Below are 23,502 nucleotides of genomic sequence, written 5' to 3'. Positions count from 1 at the left end.
GATGGGGGTAGGCTTAGCCTCACGATGAGCTAACAATAATGTGGTTCAAATTCGCCTTTGGCGAGAATCGAACCTAAGACCTCTCAGTTATAAGTGAAGAGGAATACTACTAGACCGTAGTACTAAGTGGCTGATGAAAATGTACTTAATCGTATATGTTATTCCTTGCTAATGTAAAATAACACTATGAGACATAGATGTTAATTAAGAACTTAAACACTGCACTAAATTTACCAATTAGAGTTTGTAGTTTAGTGGTATTTTCTCTTTATGTGTTAAAAAGTATCTCAAATCCGAGTCTTCTATCTCTTTCTGTGTTGAAAAGTATCTCAAATCTACTAATTATGTTTACATAATCTAAATTGTTATTAGATTAGGCTTTCAAAGAGTGTGTTCGGCCTCACAATGAACTTGCCATAATAATGTGGTTCAGGTTCACATTTGGCGAGAATTGAACCAAAGATATCTTACTTTACGGGGGCTATTTGAATATGCTTGTTTGTGAAGTCTTTACTAGCGTGGCCCTTTTAATTATAAAAAAAAAAATCCTCCATCATGTTTAGAACAGGAGACGGTAACCAAATAAATGTCTTCTTTTCCACTACGCCACCAAATTTTCTTTGTTATTCATCTTACTTTTACAGTATTTATATACTAATATATATATATATATATATAAATTAGGAGCACCCAAAAGTCGGGACCCTAGGCGGTTGCCTTACCCAACTACACTCAAGAAGACCGGCTTAGCAAATACACTAGAAATAAAAAGATAAATAGACTAATATATAGTCAAGGAAAACAATGAAAACCATTAAAATGTAAATATTAAACACATCAACTGTGTGTTCAAATGTCATAGATGATAAAATACAAGCAAGCTACACATCTTATAAAAAACAAATGAGAAAACTAAAATAATAAACAAAGGCCGGCAATAAGGTTGTTATACATGAACCGATAGTAACATATACATTATAAAATATAAAATGTATTAGCATTGCCCATTATAATGTTGAATACTGAACGTATCAAATGTCTGTTCAAATGTCTTATAATGTAATGATAAATTACAAGAAAACTACACATTTAAAAACAAACAAGAAACTGAAAAATAATCAAAGGCCGGCAATGAGGTTGTTCTACACGACCGAACCGATAGTAATATATAAATTAAAAATATAAAACTATATTAGTACATAATAGAACGATTATTGTGAGGACAGGGATAATCTATATATAGTTATTATGATATCTTTCAATCAATCATATTATAAAATGAGAGAGATTCGTAATCACAATTATATATTTTATGTTCCACCATAATAAATTTTACTAAATAAGGATTATGTGATTAGTTAATTAGAGATAAAGACTCTTTCATATTAGGACTACAAGATTACTCGAATATCAATACAAGCGCAATGGAGGATGATATGATAGGATTGGTTTAACATTTTATAACGTGAAAAAGGTGGTGCATCCAATAACAGAGGGGTAGATTCGTATAATTAATGAGTGGGTCATTTGTGAGGACGTGATGGCTTGCACCAACCGCTTGTTTGTATTTTGCATGATCGGTTCTACAAGAATCCAAATCTGGCCGGCCGTCAAATATATATTTAAATTCCCACAATTGTGAAGAGGAGTGGCTACAAGCCTACAAGAATCCAAATCTGCCTGCCAAATATAATTTAATCCGGCTAATGATGCTGTCAAACATATAATTAAATCCGGCCGGCTAACGATGCCGTAGACCATAGCCGGCAAGGTTAGTGCAAGTGGCCACTGCTGAGAAGACTTAATCTCTAACAAGTAAAACGAATCTCCACCATGCAAGAATATGACAAGGTGGGAAATTTTTACCACGGGTGGTTTTGTTTGATTAATTTGCATTAGTGAGATACTGCCTATTTGATTTCTCTATTTTATAAGTGGTCCTCATTGGTTAATACACATTAGAGGACTACACTATTGGATTCCTACCTATGGTTCTGCTTGGTTAATCTACATTACCGGACCATATGCATCATAGGAGTAACTCTGCTTGGTCACTCTGCATTAAGGGTCATTGCCTATATGATTTCTCTGTTCTATAGGTGGTCCTGTTTGCTCAAATCTAGAATATGGGAAATCAAATAAAACAACTCCTACAAGAAGGTACATGATTCACCGCGGAAGAAATTCTTAGGTTATGATTCCCAATTAGTTTGCCTTGGCAATAGAAAGCCCCTTGTAATAGTTCACCACCCAGAGATTCGCCAATGAAAGCCCTTGAAGAGCTAATTTGTACTTCAACAGGAATATCAACATCAGGATTACTAACGAATGCATATTGGTATTTGTCGCTTATCTTAGCTGAAACCCTAATCACCATCCAAGGTATTGTAGATGGAGGACCGTCTTCTGCAGAATCCCCAGTCAAATCGCTCCTCCGGGGATCTCCAATGAAGTCAAAGACTGCTTTTGCTTGTTGAAAGTCGTCTTCTACTGTGTACCTGAAACCGGAGTTTTTAAGCGATTAAGTGAACATGTTTACCATTTGATTACCCAAATTTGACATACATGACTAGCAAAGATTACACTCATCTCAACTAATGCCGACAAACTTTCTAACAAATTTAAGTATAATCTGAGATGTCAAGAAGGTGGGAAATATGGAAGCACTCTTCATTTGTTCATATGTAAAAAAGTTACCCGCTTTTGGTTGCGATACACTTCATTCCAGCAACTTTGGCTGCGGCGAGGCTTATGTCGATGTTCTCCACTACAACACAACTGCAGAAAAAGGAAAGATGTCATATTTTATCCAAGAAAATTGGGGCAGAGAATGCACATATGTTTGTAGGAGTAACTTGTTTGCAGCTTGAATTTTCAGCTTAAAATAACATAGACTACTTCCTTCATATCTGCAATGCCCAATTTATTATAAACACGATTAGTTCTCAAAGATAAAATTGTTAATCCTTTATAAGAAAGTGGTTCAAAGGAGACAGTGTTACCTTCACAGCACGAAGAAAGCTCTGCAAAATGCTAAGGTGTTGAGACAATGATGAGCAAACACCATCAGGAAGAGTGACCCAAAGTACCCACTATTGGCCTGCATCGACATCGTTATCGTCATGGCATTACATGTAAAAGAATATACTATTTTACAAGCATCAGAGCAAACTTTGTTTTGCATGTGTAACCTAAGCTGCGTCCATGTTTAGTAGTTTCTCTGGTTTTTACTATAATTTGTAGGTTACATTTCAAAATGAGCATAAGAGTCTTTAAGAGAGCAACTGAAGAGAGAAAGAGAGTTACAATTAGGGTAGTACAATAGTTTTTCCACTTTCAATTTCAAGCTCTCCCTCTATTCAACAGTTGGCTGCTTCTTGCACTCGCCTTTCACAGCAATGCAGGGCACAAGGGACACTACGAAGCCCAAGCTTCTAAGGATCCACACAACATAAAAAATCAACCGAATTAAAATCTCTGCAAACTCATAAGGATACATTTGGATTTGGATGAGTATCAACAGAGAATATTGACCAGTTGGAATCGAAAAGATAAAAGATTACCAATTTGTATCCAAATTAGGATTTGATGATAAGGAAGCATGATGGGAAAAGTTGAAGAATGATACTGATCCACGCACAAGTTTTGAATGGCATCCCAGTTCTGCCTGTACAAAGAAAACACAAAAGAACTTAAGAAAAATATAAAGAACAAGTTCCAACTTTCTGGTACTAAAATGCTTGAAACTATTCCAACTCTACAAGGATGTAAGGTTACCCAACTGATCTGGCAAAGCCTCTACTCCCTCAAGTAGAGACTTGCATTAATTTGTAGCCCACAACTCACCACTTATTGGGAATAGGATGGAGAGCCGAGCCTTCAAACTGATAAGTATCGAACAAAGAATGTTGATCCAGTGTAATTAAAGGGATGAGCGCTTCCCAGTTTGTCTAAATTAGGAATGCTCGGTCAAGAGTTTCTACCAGACTCCCAATTCTGCCTGGTCAAATTTAACAACAAAACAACTTAGGAAATATATAGTACAGAACAAATTTTAACTTTTCAACTGATAGTACAGAGAGCTTGAAAATATCATCTAGCATTGCAACTGAAGATTCTTTTATCTAATCTCGCGATAATGCGGGTATTTTACAATGTAATTACAGTTCATACGATCAAAAAATCAGTTCAGATTTCACAAGTAACCATAAATATATCTGTCCAATATCTTCGTATATAAGGATAATAACGAACAGAAAGCAATTTCAGCAGTTCTATATACTATAAGAACATGATTTTACCTGGGTTCTAGAAATATTTGATTAAAAAAGTTCAATACCATGAAGGGGTAATTAAGAGGCTTGCTACCTTGATAAGTAGTATAACTTGAGGTATATCATTGAGAAATGAAGGTTGAGCGAGAAACTTTATATCTTGTGCATCAGTACCTGTACTCAATTTGCAGCTATTGAGCATCCTGAAAAACGCCACAGCATGCCAAAAGAAATATAGATGCCGCTGGAAAACACAACATTTATAGTAAGTGAAAAGTCAAGAGCAGAATGCATTTAGAAGAGAAGAGGAGGTGCGGATTTGAAAACTTACACGAATTCATTTCAATGTGGAAGTTGGAGCCATTTGGAGTCGTTTGTACATACAACTGGAATACAAGAAATCTCGGAGAAGTGTGGCCTTGCACACCATGAAATTTGGTTTTTCGAATACAAATTTGTTGTAGTTTGGTAAGGTGCTGCCTACCTTCCATCCAACTGATGTGAGACTCAGTCAACTGATTTAAAAGAAGAGGGAAAAGGATTAAAAAAATTTGGTATACTAGTTTAAACTATTATGTAGTAGTTGAGATGAATAAACGAACAAAAGAGATAAACATATAATTAACATGAACTCTGTAATATGATTTCAACAAGTTAAAAACTTACTTGTGATATCTGGAATGTGAGAAATTTTAGGTCAATCTGTGCCGCTGTTCTTGGTGCATCTTTGCTTTAGAAAGGGATGACAATTATAAATCCGCAGTGTGCGTAATTTGGTGAGGCGTTGCATAGCTTGGACACTAGGCAAATTCATCAGATTCTTGCAATCTTTAATTATCAGATATGTAAGGGATGTAAGGCTACCCAACCATTCTGGCAAAGTCTCCACTCCTTCAAATTCAATTACCCTACCATTCTGTAGACACCTCTCCTGCTCCGATGTTTCCTTCCATCGTGAGTCCACAACTACCAACCACTGCTACTCAACCCCGGGTGCTTCTCCTCGGTGACGTGCTTGGGTTTTGGGTGACTGTTAAAGTGCTTTGTGCACTATTTGGTAGGATTATGGGAGCGCTGCTCACAGCGCGGGTGGCTCGCTCATCCCCATTTTCCGTTGATCCGGTTGCTGCTTTTGGTTCGATTTTTGGTGGTGGTGGCTTTCCGATGGAGGCGCGTCAGATTTGGTGGTGGATGCTAGTTTCCTCTTTATTTTTAGGGTTTCTGTTACTTTTTTGCTATGCCTTTTGGGCTTTGTGCTGTATTTGCTCTTTCCCGCTAGGCTTGTATTTCAGTTGTGAGATGTCTTTTGGGCTATCTTTTCCTTGTATTAGTCTCTTTGTTTAATGGAAAAGTATTGCAGTTTGTCCAAAAAAAAAAATTACCCACAATGATGTTAGGGAAGTGAGGTGTTGAATTTGTTTAGGCAGAGACTTGAGCTTCGGTCAACCGATCAAATGTAAAATGGTCAGGTGCATTAATGATCCAACTTGAAAATCAGGGAAGGAATCGAGCTCCTGCCAGAACCCACCGATAATCAAAAGACTGAGAGAATTGAGGTTGTCTAAGCTTGGAAGAATCTGTAAATTAGGGAAACATTGTAATCTCAGCGTCTGAAGAGAGAGTGGGAATTGCAGGCTGGTCAAAGTCTCCACTCCGTCAAAGTCTCCACACCGATGCTCAAATCCTTTAAGCGCGGGAGGCAGTGTAGTCTCGTCGGTAGATATTTTAACTTTGGCCACTTTACAATCTCCAAACAACGGAGAGAAGTGAGGTTGTCTAAACTTGGAAGAATCTATAAATTAGGGAAACCCTTTATTGCCAGCCCCTCAAGAGAGAGTGGAAATTGCAGACCGCTCACCCAACTTTCTAATCTTTCACAATCTTCAATCCACAGATGTCGAAGGGAAGTCATGGTGCGCAAATCTGAAAAAGATTGTAGACTAATGTTGCTACTTTGGACACCAAACCATGCTATCTTTGGGCAACTACCTATCTCCGATGCCTCAAGAGAGGAACATTGTTGTGGAAGAGCAGGTAAGCTTGATAATTCTGTGCAACCATAGATTCTCAACTTCTGAAGCGAGGTGGTAACGCCGCATTTAATTTCAATTGATGTCATCTCCATACTATCAATTCCACGAGAGAGGCCCATACACTCAGTGGGCCTGATAGTCCATTACATTCCCCAATTTTCACTTTTTGGAGAGAGGTGCAGTACTCTAACCCACTCGGTAGGCTTGACAATCGTTCACAATAACCAATACTTAATTCCCGAAGAGATGCCATGCCCTGTGTAATTGGAATCAACTCTAGACTAGGACATTTCTTAATGGTCATTTCCTCAAGAAGATGGAGTGTATCTAACCCATCCGCCAAATGCCTCAGCTTTTCACAATTACGAATAACCAATCTCTCAAGAGAACAGCAACAACCAAATACATATGAGAGATTATTGTTGTTCTTCAACATCCATTGCGGCAAACACGTAAGCTCCTTAATATCTTTAATTTCGAGGGAAGTGATAGTTGTTACTCCATTGCTTACTTCTTCTATTAGTTTTCCGCTCTCACTAGAAATGATCACCAACTTTTGAAGAAATGGAAAATGACTTGGAGCATTTCTCAACTTGGAACAATATTGGATATCCAACTTCTCGAGGCAAGGAAAAGCCACTACTCTTTGTGTTGACACTGTTGGTGCTTCCATCCATTCAATTAGATCACCACACCTAGAAATATTTAATACTTTTAGTGCAGGAAATAAAGAAATTATATCCTTACTTGTCGTGGCTACATTGCGGACAAAATCATAACCATAGAACTCAGCTCCAACACATTTCAAGTTAGCCATACTGTCAATCTTAAGCTCTGTAAGATTGGCTAGATGACCGAGCAGTGGGACTCCTTCACATTTGTTGCATCCAAGTAACTGAATCTTCTTCAAGTTGTTGAGCAGTAATGACCTACTCATCATCCACGATGGAAACTTACCGCCCATGAAATTTTCAATATATAAGCTCTCTAACTTAGAATGCGGTCGAAGGCCTTCCAATGCATCCTCATCCTCATTGTTGTTGGTTATTGACCTATCTTCTGTCCATTTGAATCTTAAATGCCATATTTTCGTCTTATCCTCCAACTTAGCTTTCTTTGCTTCTCCATTCTTTACGTGCTCCAGATTACAAATAATTAATTCACCTTTCAATTGTTTCAAGTCAACCAACTCTTCAATTCGACGACCAATCTCATTACCCACTGAAAAGTAAAGTAATGTTCGAAGGCAAGTCAACCGCCTTATCCCCTGCGGAAATTTCGTACTCTCATCAAAATAAATATGTCTCAGGTTGATCAAGTTTTGCAATTCTTTTGGAAACTCTTTAAGGGCACAATTTGTTGCTTTTAACGTCTGTAGGTTATAGAGCTTACCTATAGTGTTGGGGAGTGCTATGAATCTTGTTTTGGAAATGTCAAGATACCTCAAGTGTTTCATCCTTCCAACTGAAATTAGAAATTCTTCAATATTAGCATTACTTAAGTTTAAGATGCGCAAAGCTGCGAATCGTGGAAGAATGTTACTAGGAACCTCACCACCGTCGAAAAACAGCGACCGCAACTTCCTAGCACTTATTTTTGGAATTTTATTCAACAGGGAAGTAGAAACCCGAGCAACAAGTCAAATATCAAGTGTATTATCTATGCCACATAAGTCACTCGTCAAGCTTTAGGATTTTGATACAATGACATTGTCACTCACTGTAGCATCTTGAAATAAGGAGCTTTGGAATAAAATATCAAAATATTCATTGCCTATGTCCTCCATATCTTTACTTTTGCCAAGTGAAGGGTGGAGTAGTCCTTGAGCCATCCAAAGTTGAATCAAGTTATCTCTTTGAATTTCAAAATCTTTCTTGAACAATGAGCAATATGCAAAACATTGCTTCAATTATGATGAATCTAAATTGTCAAAACTCAACTTCAAGACTGGCATAATTCTATCTCCTCCTTTTGATATGTTATCCCCAAGGTATTAAATATCGATGATATCGGAAATATCGGTAGTCCGAAAACATGGAAATATCGGGATAATATCGATATCGATAAAAATAATATGGAAACCACGGAAATTGTAAGAAAAACTTGGAAATTTTTATTGAAACTTTGCAGGATGTTTATTTAGTCAATTATCTATTAGTTTATCACAAAAAATTGGAAGGAAATGCATTGCATGATGGATTTAACATTATCAAGTTGATTATATAGCGAGCTGGCAAACATTATGAGTGTAGAAAATATGTAGTAATTAATGAAAGAAGTTTAAACACACCATAATCATTTATATATAATGAATTAGTACAATATTTTACACTTTATACATTGCATGGTAAGATACATGAGTGACTTAGTACCACATAGAGTTCCTATAAGGTTCAAATTTTTCACTATCTTCATCATCTCTATGTGTAGAGTGAGTGTATTGTGAAGAGTAGTTATCAAATGATAAATCCCCAAAATAGTTTTGCATGTAATTGTTAACATGCCACCCATATGGATCCGAGATTGGTTGACCTTGTCCATAAGCAAAATCATTTGAAGATTGAGTCTCGGATTGTTTCCATGAGTCGCTCGATTCCATCCCAACAGGAATGGGATATGAAGGGTAGGGAAATGGTTGGTTATGAGTATAACCATAGTTACTACTTCCCACTCCAACAGAGTCTGAAGTTATAGATAACGAATCATCTTCTTGACTTGACAAAATCCTCTTGCCTCTTTCTCTACGAGTATAGTCTTTCCCTATGACACCAATTCCTGGTTCTGCCCGCCTACTGCCATGGTCCTCATCTTGTGTTGCATGCGTGAAGTTTGCCTCACCAGTGAAGGGGCTCATAAATCCGAGAGGTGGTCCAACATAGTTTCCATATCCACCACCACTACCTCCAGCTCCACTATATCCTTCATCATTCCTACATCCGGTGGTAGGTGAGTATCCTCCTGATCTTGTACTAGAGCTATCATTAGTATCAGCACGATGTTGTGGTTGTGTAGGATTGGAAGAAGGTGGAATTCCAGTGTTTCTTGGTCTTGGGCGCAAATGTTCTTCCAAAGAGTCAGCGCTGCTAGATCCCACCTCCTCCGCTAATACTCTTTCTACATTTATCCCTTCATTACGTGCTTCTTCAGCAACTATGGGAGCTGGGTTGCCTTCATCATCATCTAAATGAAGAGGTCTAATCCATTGATAAAGTTGGTTACCCTCTGTATCATCATCTTCAGCAACAATATCAAACACATCTAGTAGGTCACCACAGTCGACATGATCTATTTCTGCTTCCTTATCCCGAATTTGAAGCTTCATGTTTTAGTAGTAATAAACTAATTTTTCCAACCGACTATGAGCCAACCTATTTCTTTGCTTTGTGTGTATGAGTGCAAATGTGCTCCAATTTCTTTCACAAGCAGATGAAGAAGCTGTTTGTGATAATACTTTGATTGCTAACTTTCTCACAGTTGGTGCATCTGTCTCATACATGATCCACCATTCAGCTACAATGAAAAACAATGTCGGTAAGCCTAATAACTCCAACAAATTCTATTATAAACTTATCGAGAAATATGTTTACACTCACTAGGAGACATTTTTGTTCGAGCAGCAACTGATGTTGGTTCTCCAAAAGTTCTTCTTGCATCTTTAAACCATGTTAGCTGAATTCAATAAATCATGTTAGTTTAATCCAACAAAGTAATTATTATAATTTAAGTAATTGTGTACCTCATTTCCAAATTGGCCAACTGCTGGTGATGCAGGGTCTAATTTAGAGTATACATTATGTACATCACGTATAAGGGTATCATCATCTCCAACACCGGGTCTGTATTGGTATCGAGGATTCAAATAATATGCTGTTCAAAGAAACACATACTCTAATAAGAGAAATAATACTTATGCAACTAAAGAAATGAATTGCAAATTATGACATAATTTATACCTGCTGCATGCAAATCGTGGTATAATGTTTTATACCATCGGTCTTCAATTATCTTTATGACCCACCTTGCACCATGTTTTCTTTCCAATTCATCCTTCACTACACGCATCAACTCATATATTGCCCCCATAGTAGGATACACTTCTGTGTCAACGATTCGTAAAACTTTGTAAAGAGGTTCAAACACTTGGCACACATGTTCTGATTGTGTCCAAAAAGCATGATCAAGCACTATACTTTCCACCATACGACCTGCATTTAAGCGGCTCAAATTGTGGTTGGCCCAATCGTCACTAGTGAATAGTTGCTTCAACCCTGCTTTCTTCTTAAGTAGGCTGTCTAATGCAATATAGTTGGTGGTGAATCGAGTGGTAGCTGGACGAATAATGTTTCCTTTCCAAAATTCATGCATCTTTGCCAACAACCAACCTTGATTGTAAATATAATTTGTGATCGTTCTAGCTCTTTTTACCACAGTAGCAACATTCTCTCTCTTCCCCATTGCCTCAAACATGAGATCAATACAATGTGCTGCACATGATGTCCAAAACACATTATGATGCTTCATTAACTTTTTCCAGCTTTGACAAATGCAGAACCGTTGTCGGTCACGACTTAGACAACATTATGCTCTCCCACCTCCATGATTACATCCCTCAATAATTTGTAAATATACTTGTAGTTCTTTATATGGTCTGAAGCATCAACAGACTTCAAAAAAATTGTCTTTCCCTTGGAGTATACCATGAAGTTTATGATAGACAATCTGGTCGGGCCAGTCCATCCGTCACACATGATTGTGCAACCATTAGTTTCCCACTTTGACCTCAACTTGTTAACATACTCGCCAATGTCTTTATACTCCATATCCAAATATTTGTTTCTTATCTCATAGGGAGTGGGATGTTGTACTCCAACACCGGCCTGTTGACATCCCACTACCATATTTTTGAAATGATGTGATGATGATTTCTCAGCAGGGACATTTTCATAGATAAAGAACTTACTAATTAGACGCCCCATTCCCTCCTTCACATTACCTCCAGTGAAATAACTCCAAACACTCTTTTGACGTGCTTTGGATAACTTATATAAACTTGTGGTTATTGGTGGTGTTGGTTGTGATTCTCTAAGACTGCCTCCCCGTCTCATTTGTGCACCACCACTTGTCCCGAAACCTTGTGCTCTATTAGGAATTTTATGAAGGTGTTCTATTTCTCATGCTGACTATTTGGAGGCACGTAATGCTTGTTTCAAACTGCGTCATTCTTCAGGTCCCATGTCATCATCACATTCGTCCTCATCGTCATCATCATCACTGTCAACCGCTTGGCCATAGACTTCTCCTCGTAGCCCAGCTCGAATATTTTCCATTCCATGTGTTATCGTTTCCTTCTGTTGTTTTTTATTTTTTAATAATGTGCTGAGGAATGCCTTCACTTCTGGGGGGACATTATCGCATCGTTGGACATTTTTTGCTGGATCTAATCCACTAAGATGGTACTTAAGTCGTGTCACTCCGCCACTCTTCATTACCCGACCACAATATTTGCAAATTGTGCCATGTTTGTTTCCGTCTATTGGGTCTCCATGTTCCCAAGCGGATCACGTTTAGTAACTCCACTGGACATCTTAAACGTACCTATATTTATTTTTCATGAAAATTAGACAATTATTTTTTGGCCAAAAAATATAGTAGTGATGACGGTTATATAAGAGAACCTAAATAATAAAGTTATTCTACAGAAGAATTAAATACGAAGTAAAGAAAATGATTGTAAAAATTTAAGTAATTATAAAAATAATATGGAATAATAAAACCTAATATTAATGAATAATAATCCAATTTGATAAAAAAATAATCCTAATATAAAACATAGTGATGAATAATAATCCAATTTGATAATAATCCAATTTAATAATAATCCAATTTAATGAATAATCCAATTTGATAATAATCCAATTTGATAATAAAAAAAAACCTAATATTAATGAATAATAATCCAATTTGATAATCAAACCTAATATTAATAAAATAATAAATAACATTAAACATATTAAAATTATCCTAGGGAATAATTATACAACATTACTTAATTACTTAAAAAAATTAACATGTAATTGTTAACATTACTTAATTACTTACAAAAATTAACATGCAAGTATTAATTACTTAAAAAATTAACATACGAGTCCACACAATTTTTTTTGTTGTTGTATAAATTACAATAATATAAATATAAATTTGTAAACTTACTTTAAATATGGAACCTTTGTGTTCAAGCTCTGGAATGAATCTGGAATGGCTTTGAAAAGGGTAAAGGAAGAAGAAGAAACGAAAATGCTCTGAATGGCTCTGATACTCCACCTCTGAGAATGTGAAAGAATATCACAGACTCACAGTGGCACACGGTTTCATTATGAAAGCACTCATTTTTGTCCATGGTCTGAAATTGTAAAAAGTGATTGTAAAAGTTGTCAGGTGAGTGTGAGTCAGATGACCCAACCACACACACACACCGACATGCCACCACACACGCACACAACACAACACAACACAACACACGCACACAGTCTCTCTCTCTCGATCCTTCTCTCTTCTCTGATCTCCCTTCTTCCCCTTCTCCATTCTCCCCCACACACACAGAGATCTCCCACACACATGCACAGAGACCCAAGGTCTCTCGATCCTTCTCCCACATTGCCTTCTGCTCCTCCCTCGTCGGCGCCTTCTCTCTTCTTTCTCTCTGCACCGAGGGTCCGAGACCCACATACACACACGCACACCATCGTACCTGCTTCAGGAAGACACCCATCATCATCAGCAACCTCGTCTTTCTCCCTCTCCTTCTCGTCTCTGCAACTCGGCGAACGCAGGAACTCCGGCGAGGTTCTTGAATTTCTCCGGTTATGTAAGCTTCGGGTTTGCCTCTTTCCATTCTAGATTGAAGCTTATATGTGAAATTTAAGTTCAAAATCGTGTTTTTGCAAGGTTTTTGGGACGAAATCGGCTCGGGAATAGGCACACCCATCTCCGGCGAGGCCGTGGGTGTCGACGAACTTTCCGAACACCTCAGACTGTTTCACGGCAAACGGACTTTATAAAAACATTCATCTCGTCTTCTATTTCATTTTGATACCTAGATCGGAGTCTAGGGTGCTCTTTTACAGTCGGCCGGAGCTGTAGAAGCTCCGGCGTTCTTCTCCTGTTCTTCTCCGATTAGCACAGTTCCAAAATATCGCGATAGTTTCGGAAATATCGCGATATTTTGACGAAAACCCATTGGATACCTATTAAAATATCGTTACCATGAAAAACCGATAATATTGGCGAAATATCGCCGATATTATCGGCATTTAAGACCTTGGTTGTCCCATATTCTACTGTCTTTAAAAATCGACCATTCTTCAATACTTTTTTTAGTGTGCAAAATGCCTCCCAAAACCTGTTGATTGAATTATTGAGTTTCCATCGATTAATAGAGTAAAGTAGTTTAACTATGACTACAACGATTTTTGGATCTGTGCGAACTGCATAATGTTCTCCACCATTTCTTTTATATCGGATGAAAAATAAGGAGAAAAATATGACAGAAACAAAAAATAGTTTCTTAGTTAGATATAAACTTTTCAAGGTGTTCTAAAACAGTATAGAAAATACATGACCTAAGGCTATTTTCAATGTACATAAAACTTAAATATTAAATTTGGCTCAACTCTATCTGATGCATAAAAAAATTTTGAGTTATGACTCTAGAATTAAGTGCAAAGTCATATTTGATTTTAAATTTGTCTCAAATAGTCAGATATGACTATACGTTTGACGTCAAACATTATATTTGACTCTTATTTAATGTGCATCGAGTATGACATAACACTTCAGGTATGTTTGTTTCACTGAATTAACTTTCCGGATTACCCTATTTAACACATATCCGCCTTTTGCTAAACATGGGACTATATAAGAACCGGATTAATCCGGACTTGCACCACCTTTTTGTTTTTGTTTTTAAAGAAAAGATATTGTCTACATTAAGGAGGAGGGGGTGGGCTTGTCTCACAATAATCTAGTAATAATGTGATTCAAATTTGCCTTTGCCGTAAATCGAACCTAATACATTTAACTTAAAAGTGAAGAGGAATACCACTAGATCATAGTACTAAGTGGCCAGACTTGCACCACCTTAAACTTCGTTATTTAACCCCTTTCAAAAAAACAATTATCACTTCAGTGAAAATTAGGTCATTGAATTATTTTTTTGGTAAAATAAGTCCCTAAATTCATAAAAACTGATAATTTCATCTCTAATATTATATTGAAAGCTATTTTATCCAATTTTTTGTCAACTTAAGTCACCTCATGCATTTTAGAGGGTAATGTTGTCATTTTCTTGCATATAAGACCTTAATATTGCATATAAGTTACAAATCTAACATCTAATTTACCCTCCAAAGTTTATTTCATACACTATTTCTTCACAATTCTTCGGAAAAAAAAAGGTCTTTAAACTATAAACACCTTCCAGTCTACCTCCAAAGTGTATCACATGCAAGTCACATGACTTAAATTAACGAAAAGTTGAATATTAACTTCGAATCTAATATTAGCGATGTAATTGACATATTTTTATTAGTTTAAGGACTAATTTTTCCAGAAAAATAATTTAAGAAACTAATTTTCACTCAGGTAATAATTTAGGAACTATCCTCTTTCCAATCCAAAGTTAACACCAAATATAAGACAAAATAAAGTCCAATCCTAACCAATCCTAGCTAATTCCTACACATAGTTCAAGCCAAGTCAATTTTAGAGTCAAATTTAACATTAAAATTGACTTTAAAGTTTTAACTATTACCTATTAGATTGGAGATAGCCTAACAAATCCAATTTGAGTCATAACAAAATAATTCATCCAATTTAAGTCGCTTAACTAATTTAATTGATAAGGTGGTGTACCCCATGGTGCGGATGCAAGTATTGTCTTAATTTATAAATGAAAACATGTAAACAAATAAAAATAAAAAGGGAGCAAATTCCATGTTATGATACATAATAATAAGGGAACTTTAACGAAAAGCTCCCGGTACTGTTTACTTTAACGAAAAAACATATTTTTGTACTAAAAAGTCAATCATGATACTATTCACTTTACCCTTTATTTTGTCCTTATAATTAAAATTCAAAGTTTTCAAGTCTTTTTCATTAGTTTTCCTTAATAATAATACGCACATTTGCCACTAATGGAACACCACCACAATTTTTAGCAATCTCCCTTCCAATTGTTTGAAACTCAGGAGCTATATGAGCACTACTATTGGGGAAAGCTCTATCTTTCATAATGGACCAACATTCATTCACAGAAAGTTTTCCCACATCATGTCGTGGAAGTAGTTTTTCAGAGATTGATGCAACTTTGCCACTGCGAGTAGTGATAACAATTTTGGATCCTTTAGCAAAAAAAAGCTTTGACAAACATTCCATCAAATTCTCCCATTTTTTAGGATCTTCATTCCAAACATTATCAAGTACGAGTAAGTATCTTTTATCTTCCAACTCTTCTTTCAGGTTTGTAAGAATTGCATTCTAGTTATTTTTTGAAGGAGCTTTTGGAGGGTTAAGAGATTCTGACATCTGGAGTAGAATTAAATTGACATCAAAAGCGTTCGATACACAAATCCATATTCTCTTTTCAAAGAACTTGTGTATCGAATTCTCATTGTAAACTGACCTGGCCAATGTTGTCTTACCGAGGCCTCCCATTCCCACGATGGCCATAACCGCAAGATTTTCTTGGTTGCTTCGGGAGTCGGTCAAGGTTGTGACTATTTCTGACACAACCTTTTCCCTTCCAACGGTTATTTCATCTCTGCCAATGAGTGAGTTGGTTTGTCTGTCCCATCTAGATTCCTGAGGGGTTGCATCTATTTTCTTGGAAACTAGACCAATGAAAGCGGCCTCGCCCTTGAGATCTACCAAGGACTGGTTGATCTTCTGAATTTTATGTGCCATTTTCAAACAAAATGCAAGTGGATTGGAGAGTGAAAAGAAGTTGATTACCTTTCTCTTCATATGATTTTGGAGTTCAACTTTACGGCGAACCACTTCGTAGTCGAACTCATCCATCAGATCGTCGTCAGCATCATGAGCTATACCTTTAAATTTCATCACCCACTCCTCCACCGCCTTGACCCGATCTTATGGTTGGTCGGAAACAGCTCCCAAGAAATCCTGAATGTTGAGTAATGACTGGCGAAGCCGTTTGAGTTCAGCTTTGAAACCCCAAGCGAGACTGAGTTCTTGAGCAGCAAGTGACGCCACTTTCGACAGTATTCCCTCAACAGAAAAAGTAAACACAGTTTCTGCAAGCTTCCCTTCCATGTCGATCGAGTTCTGAATGTTCTCTCAATTTTCTCTCAAGTAGATAGAAGGAAAAAAAAATGACGATGGCCGGCTGCAATACACCAGATGTGGTTTGAAATACTTTCACAACATTTTTCCTTACACAACTTATGATCCAACTTTCTCATAATAATTGAAGGACATATTCGATCCTTTGATTCATAGTAGTTGTGATCCAACTTTCTCATAATAAGTGAAGAACATATTCGATCCTTTGCTTCATAGTTTAAGTGAAGAACATATTCAATCCTTTGCTTTATACTTTAAGTGAAGTACATATTCAATCCTTTGCTTTATACTTCAAGCGAAGGACATATTCAATCCTTTGCTTCATAGTTTATACACATCTAGTTCTTTCCTTACGTTATGTTTCCATGTATCTTATGTTTCGAATTGAATTGGTTCTTTGTGATGCCTTGAGTGTACTTGGTCATTATGAATTGCAAGGGCTTGTCTTGAAATAATCCATAATTAAATGACGATTGATGGCAATATTGCAATATTTTTGGCTTATAAGCTATGTGTCTATGCTTTCTGGTTCATTTGTTCTTTCATTCTTTAATGCGTTTCCAGTAATCTTACCATTTGCTAAATTGCTTTGAAGTTCTAACTTTTTTTTCTTGATTTCTTCACTGTATGTATTGGTCCTTATGTCTCGCCACTGTCGACGTTAGCCTTTGCGTTTTGGCTCTTTTTCATCAAATAATCATGAGCAAGAATCATGTGTTCGTAAGGAAATAAACAGTTTTAACTTTATCTAAATGAACAATAAAAAAGTAATACTCCGAAAGCAAAATAAACAGCTACGCCAAGTAATTTACAAAGATTTTATTTCTTATTAAACAGATGATTAACCATCTGTGTATATATATTTGACATATTCCAACTTAGAGGAACCTTTTCCGTTTGACAAATCAAGTGGTGAGTAAAGGTTGCTTGATTTGTGAACCATATGGATTATCATATATATATATATATATATATATTAACAAGTTTCTATTTAGTGGCCGAACTAGGATCCAAAATAGGCTGAACCACCACAAAAGATGAAGTTGCACCACAAAGCATGCAATAGTATTAAATTGTGCCAAGCGTATATAAACACAATATTTTCGTGAATAATAACGTCCACCAATGAAAGATATTCATTTGCAAGTTGCTGCAGACTCACAAATATAGTTTACACATTTTCTTTCTAAAATCTAATTTAACAATTGACGCAATGCCTAAATTTGGACATCAATATCAAAATATCATCACTACATATATAATTCAAACTTGTTCAACAAAACAAAGCCATTAGGAGCTTGATGGAGTTAAGTAGAGCTTGTTCTTATATACTGGGCTCACAAAATAAAATTAAAAAAGGCCCATAATGATCTCTTGTGACGAGAAAAGCCCACAGTTTTCTTACTTGAAATTAGGTGCCCTTTTTTCTTGCATTAAAAAGGTGAGACGATTTAATGTCAACTTTGTTAAGAGCAAGTCCAGCCATTGGACTTGGACGGGGGACAGGCCCCATGTGGGAGCCCGAGGGCCAGTCAATCCAATTCCAGCGTTGAAGGGCCCGAGTGAGGGTGGGAGCCCGAGCTCAAGGCCCGTGGAAAATCGACAGGCCTGTGGCCCGAGCCCAGTGACGTCAGCGTGACGCAAGGGCTGGGTCCGGTCCTTTTTTTTTATTTTTTTTGTGTCAGGCGCGTGCCCCTCACTCGCGAGTGGGGGCGCGTCGCCCGACAAGATTTCAGGCGCAAGTGGCCGCGTCAGTGACCGTTGGGAAGCCACGTGGCTTCCCACGGTCCGTTCGATCGTAACGGATCTTTAATAACAACCGTCCGATTTACAACGGTAAAAAAAAAAAAAACTGATTTAATATCAACCGTTCGATCTGAGATCAACGGTTGATATTAATCTGCTTTATAAATTTAAAAAAAAAATAGTTTTAAAATTAAGAAAAGTTACCGTTGTGACACGTGGCACAATCTGGAGTGTTGGAATTCAAAATTTTTAAATCCAACGGTAGAGATTAATTATTTGAATAAAAAATTTAAAAAAATTGTAAAAAATCCGAAAAAAATGTAAAAAATCTGAAAAAAAAATTGTAAAAATTTGTTTTTACTTTTCTATAAATACCACTTCTTCTCCATCTACCTTACACCACAATTTCATATTTTCTCAACTACTTTCAATTAAATTCCTATCTTTCTCTCAAAGTTTCAATCCAATTTTTTTCCACAAAATGGCTACTGATGCAGGTTCGAATTGGTCGCTTCTTGAAGATGTTGCGTTGTGCACTAGCTGGGTTGAAGTTACTCATAATTCCCTTACGGGTAATGAGATGCAATTGCGAGAAATGTGGAGTTTAATTCATACCAAATTTGTTGAGCAAATGAGTGGGAAAAGAACCAAAGAATCGATATCCAGTCGTTGGAAAATACTTAGTCATTCCTTTACTACGTGGAGAGATGCCTTGACACAAGCTAGTAATAATGTTCGAAGTGGGGCAAATTATGCGGATGAGGTAAGAATATATTATAATTATTTGTTTGTATTATTATTTTGTTACCTAATTTGATTATAATTATTTGTTTGTTTCATTTATTTGTTACCTAATTGTTTGTATTATTTCTTTGTTTGCAATATTTATTTGTGACCTAATTTCATTATTATTATTTGTTTGTATTATTTATTTGTGACCTAATAATTTCATTATTATTATTTGTTTGTATTATTTATTTGTGACCTAATAATTTCATTATTATTATTTGTTTGTATTATTTAATTGTGACCTAATAATTTCATTATTATTCATTTGTTTGTATTATTTATTTGTGACCTAATAATTTCATTATTATTATTTGTTTGTATTATTTATTTGTGACCTAATAATTTCATTATTATTATTTGTTTGTATTATTTAATTGTTACCTAATAATTTCATTATTATTCATTTGTTTGTATTATTTATTTGTTACCTAATAATTTCATTATTATTATTTGTTTGTATTATTTATTTGTGACCTAATAATTTCATTATTATTATTTGTTTGTATTATTTAATTGTTACCTAATAATTTCATTATTATTCATTTGTTTGTATTATTTATTTGTTACCTAATAATTTCATTATTATTATTTGTTTGTATTATTTATTTGTGACCTAATAATTTCATTATTATTATTTGTTTGTATTATTTAATTGTTACCTAATAATTTCATTATTATTCATTTGTTTGTATTATTTATTTGTTACCTAATAATTTCATTATTAATCATTTGTAGCAACTTCAAGCACAAGCATGGTATGGTGCCAAAATCAAATCAAAAAACAAATCATTCACCCGGTGGGAATGTTGGAATATTGTTAAAGATTGTCCTAAATTCAAAGTTGTGCCTGTTGGTCCAGAAGTATGCATGAATAGCATCCCTCTACACAGCACCCCTCCACACTCTACACCCGATCATGGCCCCCATGTTGATGAAGAAGATGGAGAAGAAGTGCCTGAAACGCCCATTCCTGAACAAGCGTCGGGGTCGACCCGTTATCCAATTAGGCCTCTAGGTAAGAAGGCTTCAAAGAGGAAAGGGAGTGCTTCCAAGAATGATTATGGAAAGTACATGCAAGAACTTGCTCGTCAAGGTGAATTGACGTTGGCGCGGGAATTGGCGAAATATGAAGCTGACAAGGCTAGAGATGAGGCAAAAGCTGCAGCTATTGAACAAGCATTTCAAGCTGAATAAAGGGAAAGAGAGCTACTTAGGCAAGAAAGGGAGTTGCTTAGAGAAGAAAGAATTGCACAACGAGATCGTGACATTATGAACACGCGTTTAGAAGGGATGTCTCCAAATTCTAAATATTTTTGGCAGTCGGAGAAGCAAGATGTGGTGCAAAGGAGGCGTGCAAGAGAAGCGAGATCAAGACAAGATGGTCCTAGCACAACAAGACAAGATGATCCTAGCACCACAGATTGGTTAAGTGGTGAGGAATAGGGTACTTTTGTAATCGGAGCCCATAGTTTTCCAATCACTTTGGGTTGTAATTTATTATTTATGTTGTTTCCATGTAATCGGAATAGGGTACTTATGTAATTTATTATTTATGTTGTTTCCATTGTATTGAAGTTAGTACTTTATTAAAAGTGAGAGTACATGTATTTAATTTCGTAATATATTTATCCTAATAAAATTGCATAAACATACCAAACAATTCACACCAAATAAAATTACATAAACATACGAAATAATAAAAAACCCACTACAAAAAACACACCAAATAAAATTACATAAACACACCAAACAATTCACAACAAATAAAATTACATAAACATACGAAATAATAAAAAACTCACTACAAAAACACACCAAATAAAATTACATAAACACACCAAACAATTCACAACAAATAAAATTACATAAACATACGAAATAATAAAAAACTCACTACAAAAAACACACCAAATAAAATTACATAAACATACGAAATAATAAAAAACTCACTACAAAAAACACACCAAATAAAATTACATAAACACACCAAACAATTCACACCAAATAAAATTACATAAACACACCAAATAAAATTACATAAACACACCAAATACAAACAAACATACTAAATAAACTTAAGTATCTTCAGCTTGTTTCAATGCCCACTGGTGCTCTATCAAGTCAATTTGTCGATCAATGTGCATAGATGACCTTTGAAGTGCAGTATATCGTTGAATGACCCTTTCATTGTAACGTCCATCCCTTTCTAATGGGTCGTGTTGCACGGGTTCTTCGGTGGCATCATGCGCAAAATATATCCGTGTTCTTGAATTGTTCATCGTGTCTAGCTCTGGCTCATATTCATCAACCGCATCATAATCGAACTCATCTTCCACACTCATGTTGTGAAGAATGACGCACGTCATCATGATGGATCGAAGTGACTCTACATCAAACATTCTGGCAGCACCTCTGACGATCGCCCAACGAGCTTGAAGGATACCAAAACAACGCTCCACATCCTTCTTGCACCCCTCTTGACAGGTTGCAAAGTGTTTTTCCTTTGCACTTCGCGGACGTGGCACTGTTTTGACAAATGTTTCCCACCGTGGGTAAATGCCGTCAGCTAGGTAGTATGCCCTTTCGTACCTACGTCCGTTGACGACGTACGTGACTTTTGGTGCCTTTCCTTGCAGGACGTCGTTGAACACTGGGGATTGGGCAAGGACGTTGAGATCATTTTGAGCCCCCGGAACCCCGAAAAAGGCGTGCCATATCCATGTATCGAAAGATGCCACTGCCTCCAAAATGATAGATTTTGATCCTTTTCTGTCCCCATATGCGCCTTGCCATGCACTTGGACAGTTTTTCCACGTCCAGTGCATACAATCGATGCTTCCTATCATCCCAGGAAAACCTCGCATCTCGCCCTTCTTCAGAAGCCTTTGCAAGTCCCAACGAGTAGGTTTTCGGAGGTACTCTGCGGTGTACAAAGATTCGACTGCTCCGCAAAACCTCATCAGGGCCTCAAGAATGGTTGATTTACCCATCCTCGTTATCTCATCCACTTGGTCTGCAGATGCTCCATACGCAAGCATCCGCAACGCAGCAGGGATTTTTTGCTCAGGCAGGAGACCCATAACACCACAAGCATCCTTCTTTTGTACAAAGTAAGAATCATGGTTGCAAACATCAGTCATGATTCTGTTGAACAAATGTCGTTCCATTCTAAAACGGCGTCTGAAGTACGTATCAGGAAATGCACTGTTATGGACAAAGTAATCGTCCAACAGCTCTTCACCCCGTCGTTGCCTGCTTCTATCAAGGTTTCTTGAACGGTTGGGCCTGCATATCTGAGCAACAGTCTAGATGACTCGACGGGAATGTGAGGCTCTGGCCATTCTTGTTTCGTCATCTCTCCTTCTACGCTCCTCATCCTCTTCCATCTCATTTTCGGCTATCTGAAGGTTGAACATTCCTTCAGATTGGTTAAACAATTCTTCCTCTTGCTGATCGATTTCCCACATGATGAAGAAGAAGACATTGTAATGATGGATGGTGAAGAAGAAGCAGAAACTATGATTAATGAGATAGAGATGTTGAGAAAATTGGTGTGAGATTTGTGAGGATGGATGGTGGATTATATGGATGATTCAGAAAGGATTGGATTGTAGATAAGGCCACATGGCATGCCGTCATTCGTTAAAAATATGATCGAAATCTATCCTCAAAGATTCTGAAAAGATAATGACACGTGGCACGATCGTATTGGATAAAAATCTTATTGAAATCGATCTCCAATAATTATATTTTCGGATAAAGACACGTGGCGCAATTTTGAACGAGTTAAAATCTGATCGAAATCTATCGTCATAGATTCTCAAAAGATAACGACACGTGGCACGATGACATTGGATAAAAATCTTATCGAAATCCATCGCTAAAAATAATTGTTTTTTTTATAAAATGACACGTGACGCAACGAGAACGATTTAAAAAATCTTATCCGAAATTACAAATAATTTTATTTTGTATTATTTAAACAAACAAAAAAAACTAATATTTATTGCCTATTGCCAGGGGGGAGGGCTCCAAGGGTGGAGATGCAAATGGCAATTACTGTTCATTAATGTCAGTTACTATTCATTTAAGGCAGTTACTGTTCAAAATGGTGGATTCAATAGTGGATTGCCAGGGGGAGGGCTCCATGGGTGGAGTTGCTCTAAGAAGTCCAAGTGACTGGGGAGGGGGGTAATGAGTTACGATTAGAATAAGTTTATGGTTCAATTCTCTCCGATATTAACGCATAGGCAGGAAAACGAATGTATGCAAATTCCCAAGCTATAAAACATCAAACA

General features: G+C 36.6%; 3 protein-coding genes across 3 annotated transcripts; 1 reads left to right on the top strand and 2 right to left on the bottom strand.

Annotated features, from left to right (window-relative positions):
* Nucleotides 1-2,120: 2,120 nt before the first annotated feature.
* LOC126616562 (uncharacterized) lies at nt 2,121-2,849 on the bottom strand. Its single transcript, XM_050284635.1, has 2 exons — nt 2,698-2,849; nt 2,121-2,498 (listed from the first exon to the last, which is right to left on the bottom strand). The coding sequence occupies exons 1-2, from the start codon at nt 2,721-2,723 to the stop codon at nt 2,135-2,137; spliced, it is 390 nt and encodes a 129-aa protein (XP_050140592.1). The 5' UTR covers nt 2,724-2,849; the 3' UTR covers nt 2,121-2,134.
* A 5,733-nt stretch (nt 2,850-8,582) lies between these two features.
* On the bottom strand, nt 8,583-16,107 carry LOC126616561 (uncharacterized). Its single transcript, XM_050284634.1, has 6 exons — nt 15,491-16,107; nt 12,518-13,706; nt 10,261-11,902; nt 10,044-10,174; nt 9,901-9,976; nt 8,583-9,817 (listed from the first exon to the last, which is right to left on the bottom strand). The coding sequence occupies exons 3-6, from the start codon at nt 10,826-10,828 to the stop codon at nt 9,633-9,635; spliced, it is 960 nt and encodes a 319-aa protein (XP_050140591.1). The 5' UTR covers nt 10,829-11,902; nt 12,518-13,706; nt 15,491-16,107; the 3' UTR covers nt 8,583-9,632.
* Nucleotides 16,108-18,199: 2,092 nt separating this feature from the next.
* Nucleotides 18,200-20,768, top strand: LOC126616492 (uncharacterized). Its single transcript, XM_050284565.1, has 2 exons — nt 18,200-19,178; nt 19,940-20,768. The coding sequence occupies exons 1-2, from the start codon at nt 18,897-18,899 to the stop codon at nt 20,396-20,398; spliced, it is 741 nt and encodes a 246-aa protein (XP_050140522.1). The 5' UTR covers nt 18,200-18,896; the 3' UTR covers nt 20,399-20,768.
* Nucleotides 20,769-23,502: the final 2,734 nt, after the last annotated feature.

The sequence above is a fragment of the Malus sylvestris genome, chromosome 3, assembly GCF_916048215.2.
Source record: "Malus sylvestris chromosome 3, drMalSylv7.2, whole genome shotgun sequence".
Classification (NCBI taxonomy): Eukaryota; Viridiplantae; Streptophyta; class Magnoliopsida; order Rosales; family Rosaceae; genus Malus; species Malus sylvestris.
This window is presented reverse-complemented; position numbering and strand designations above follow the sequence as displayed.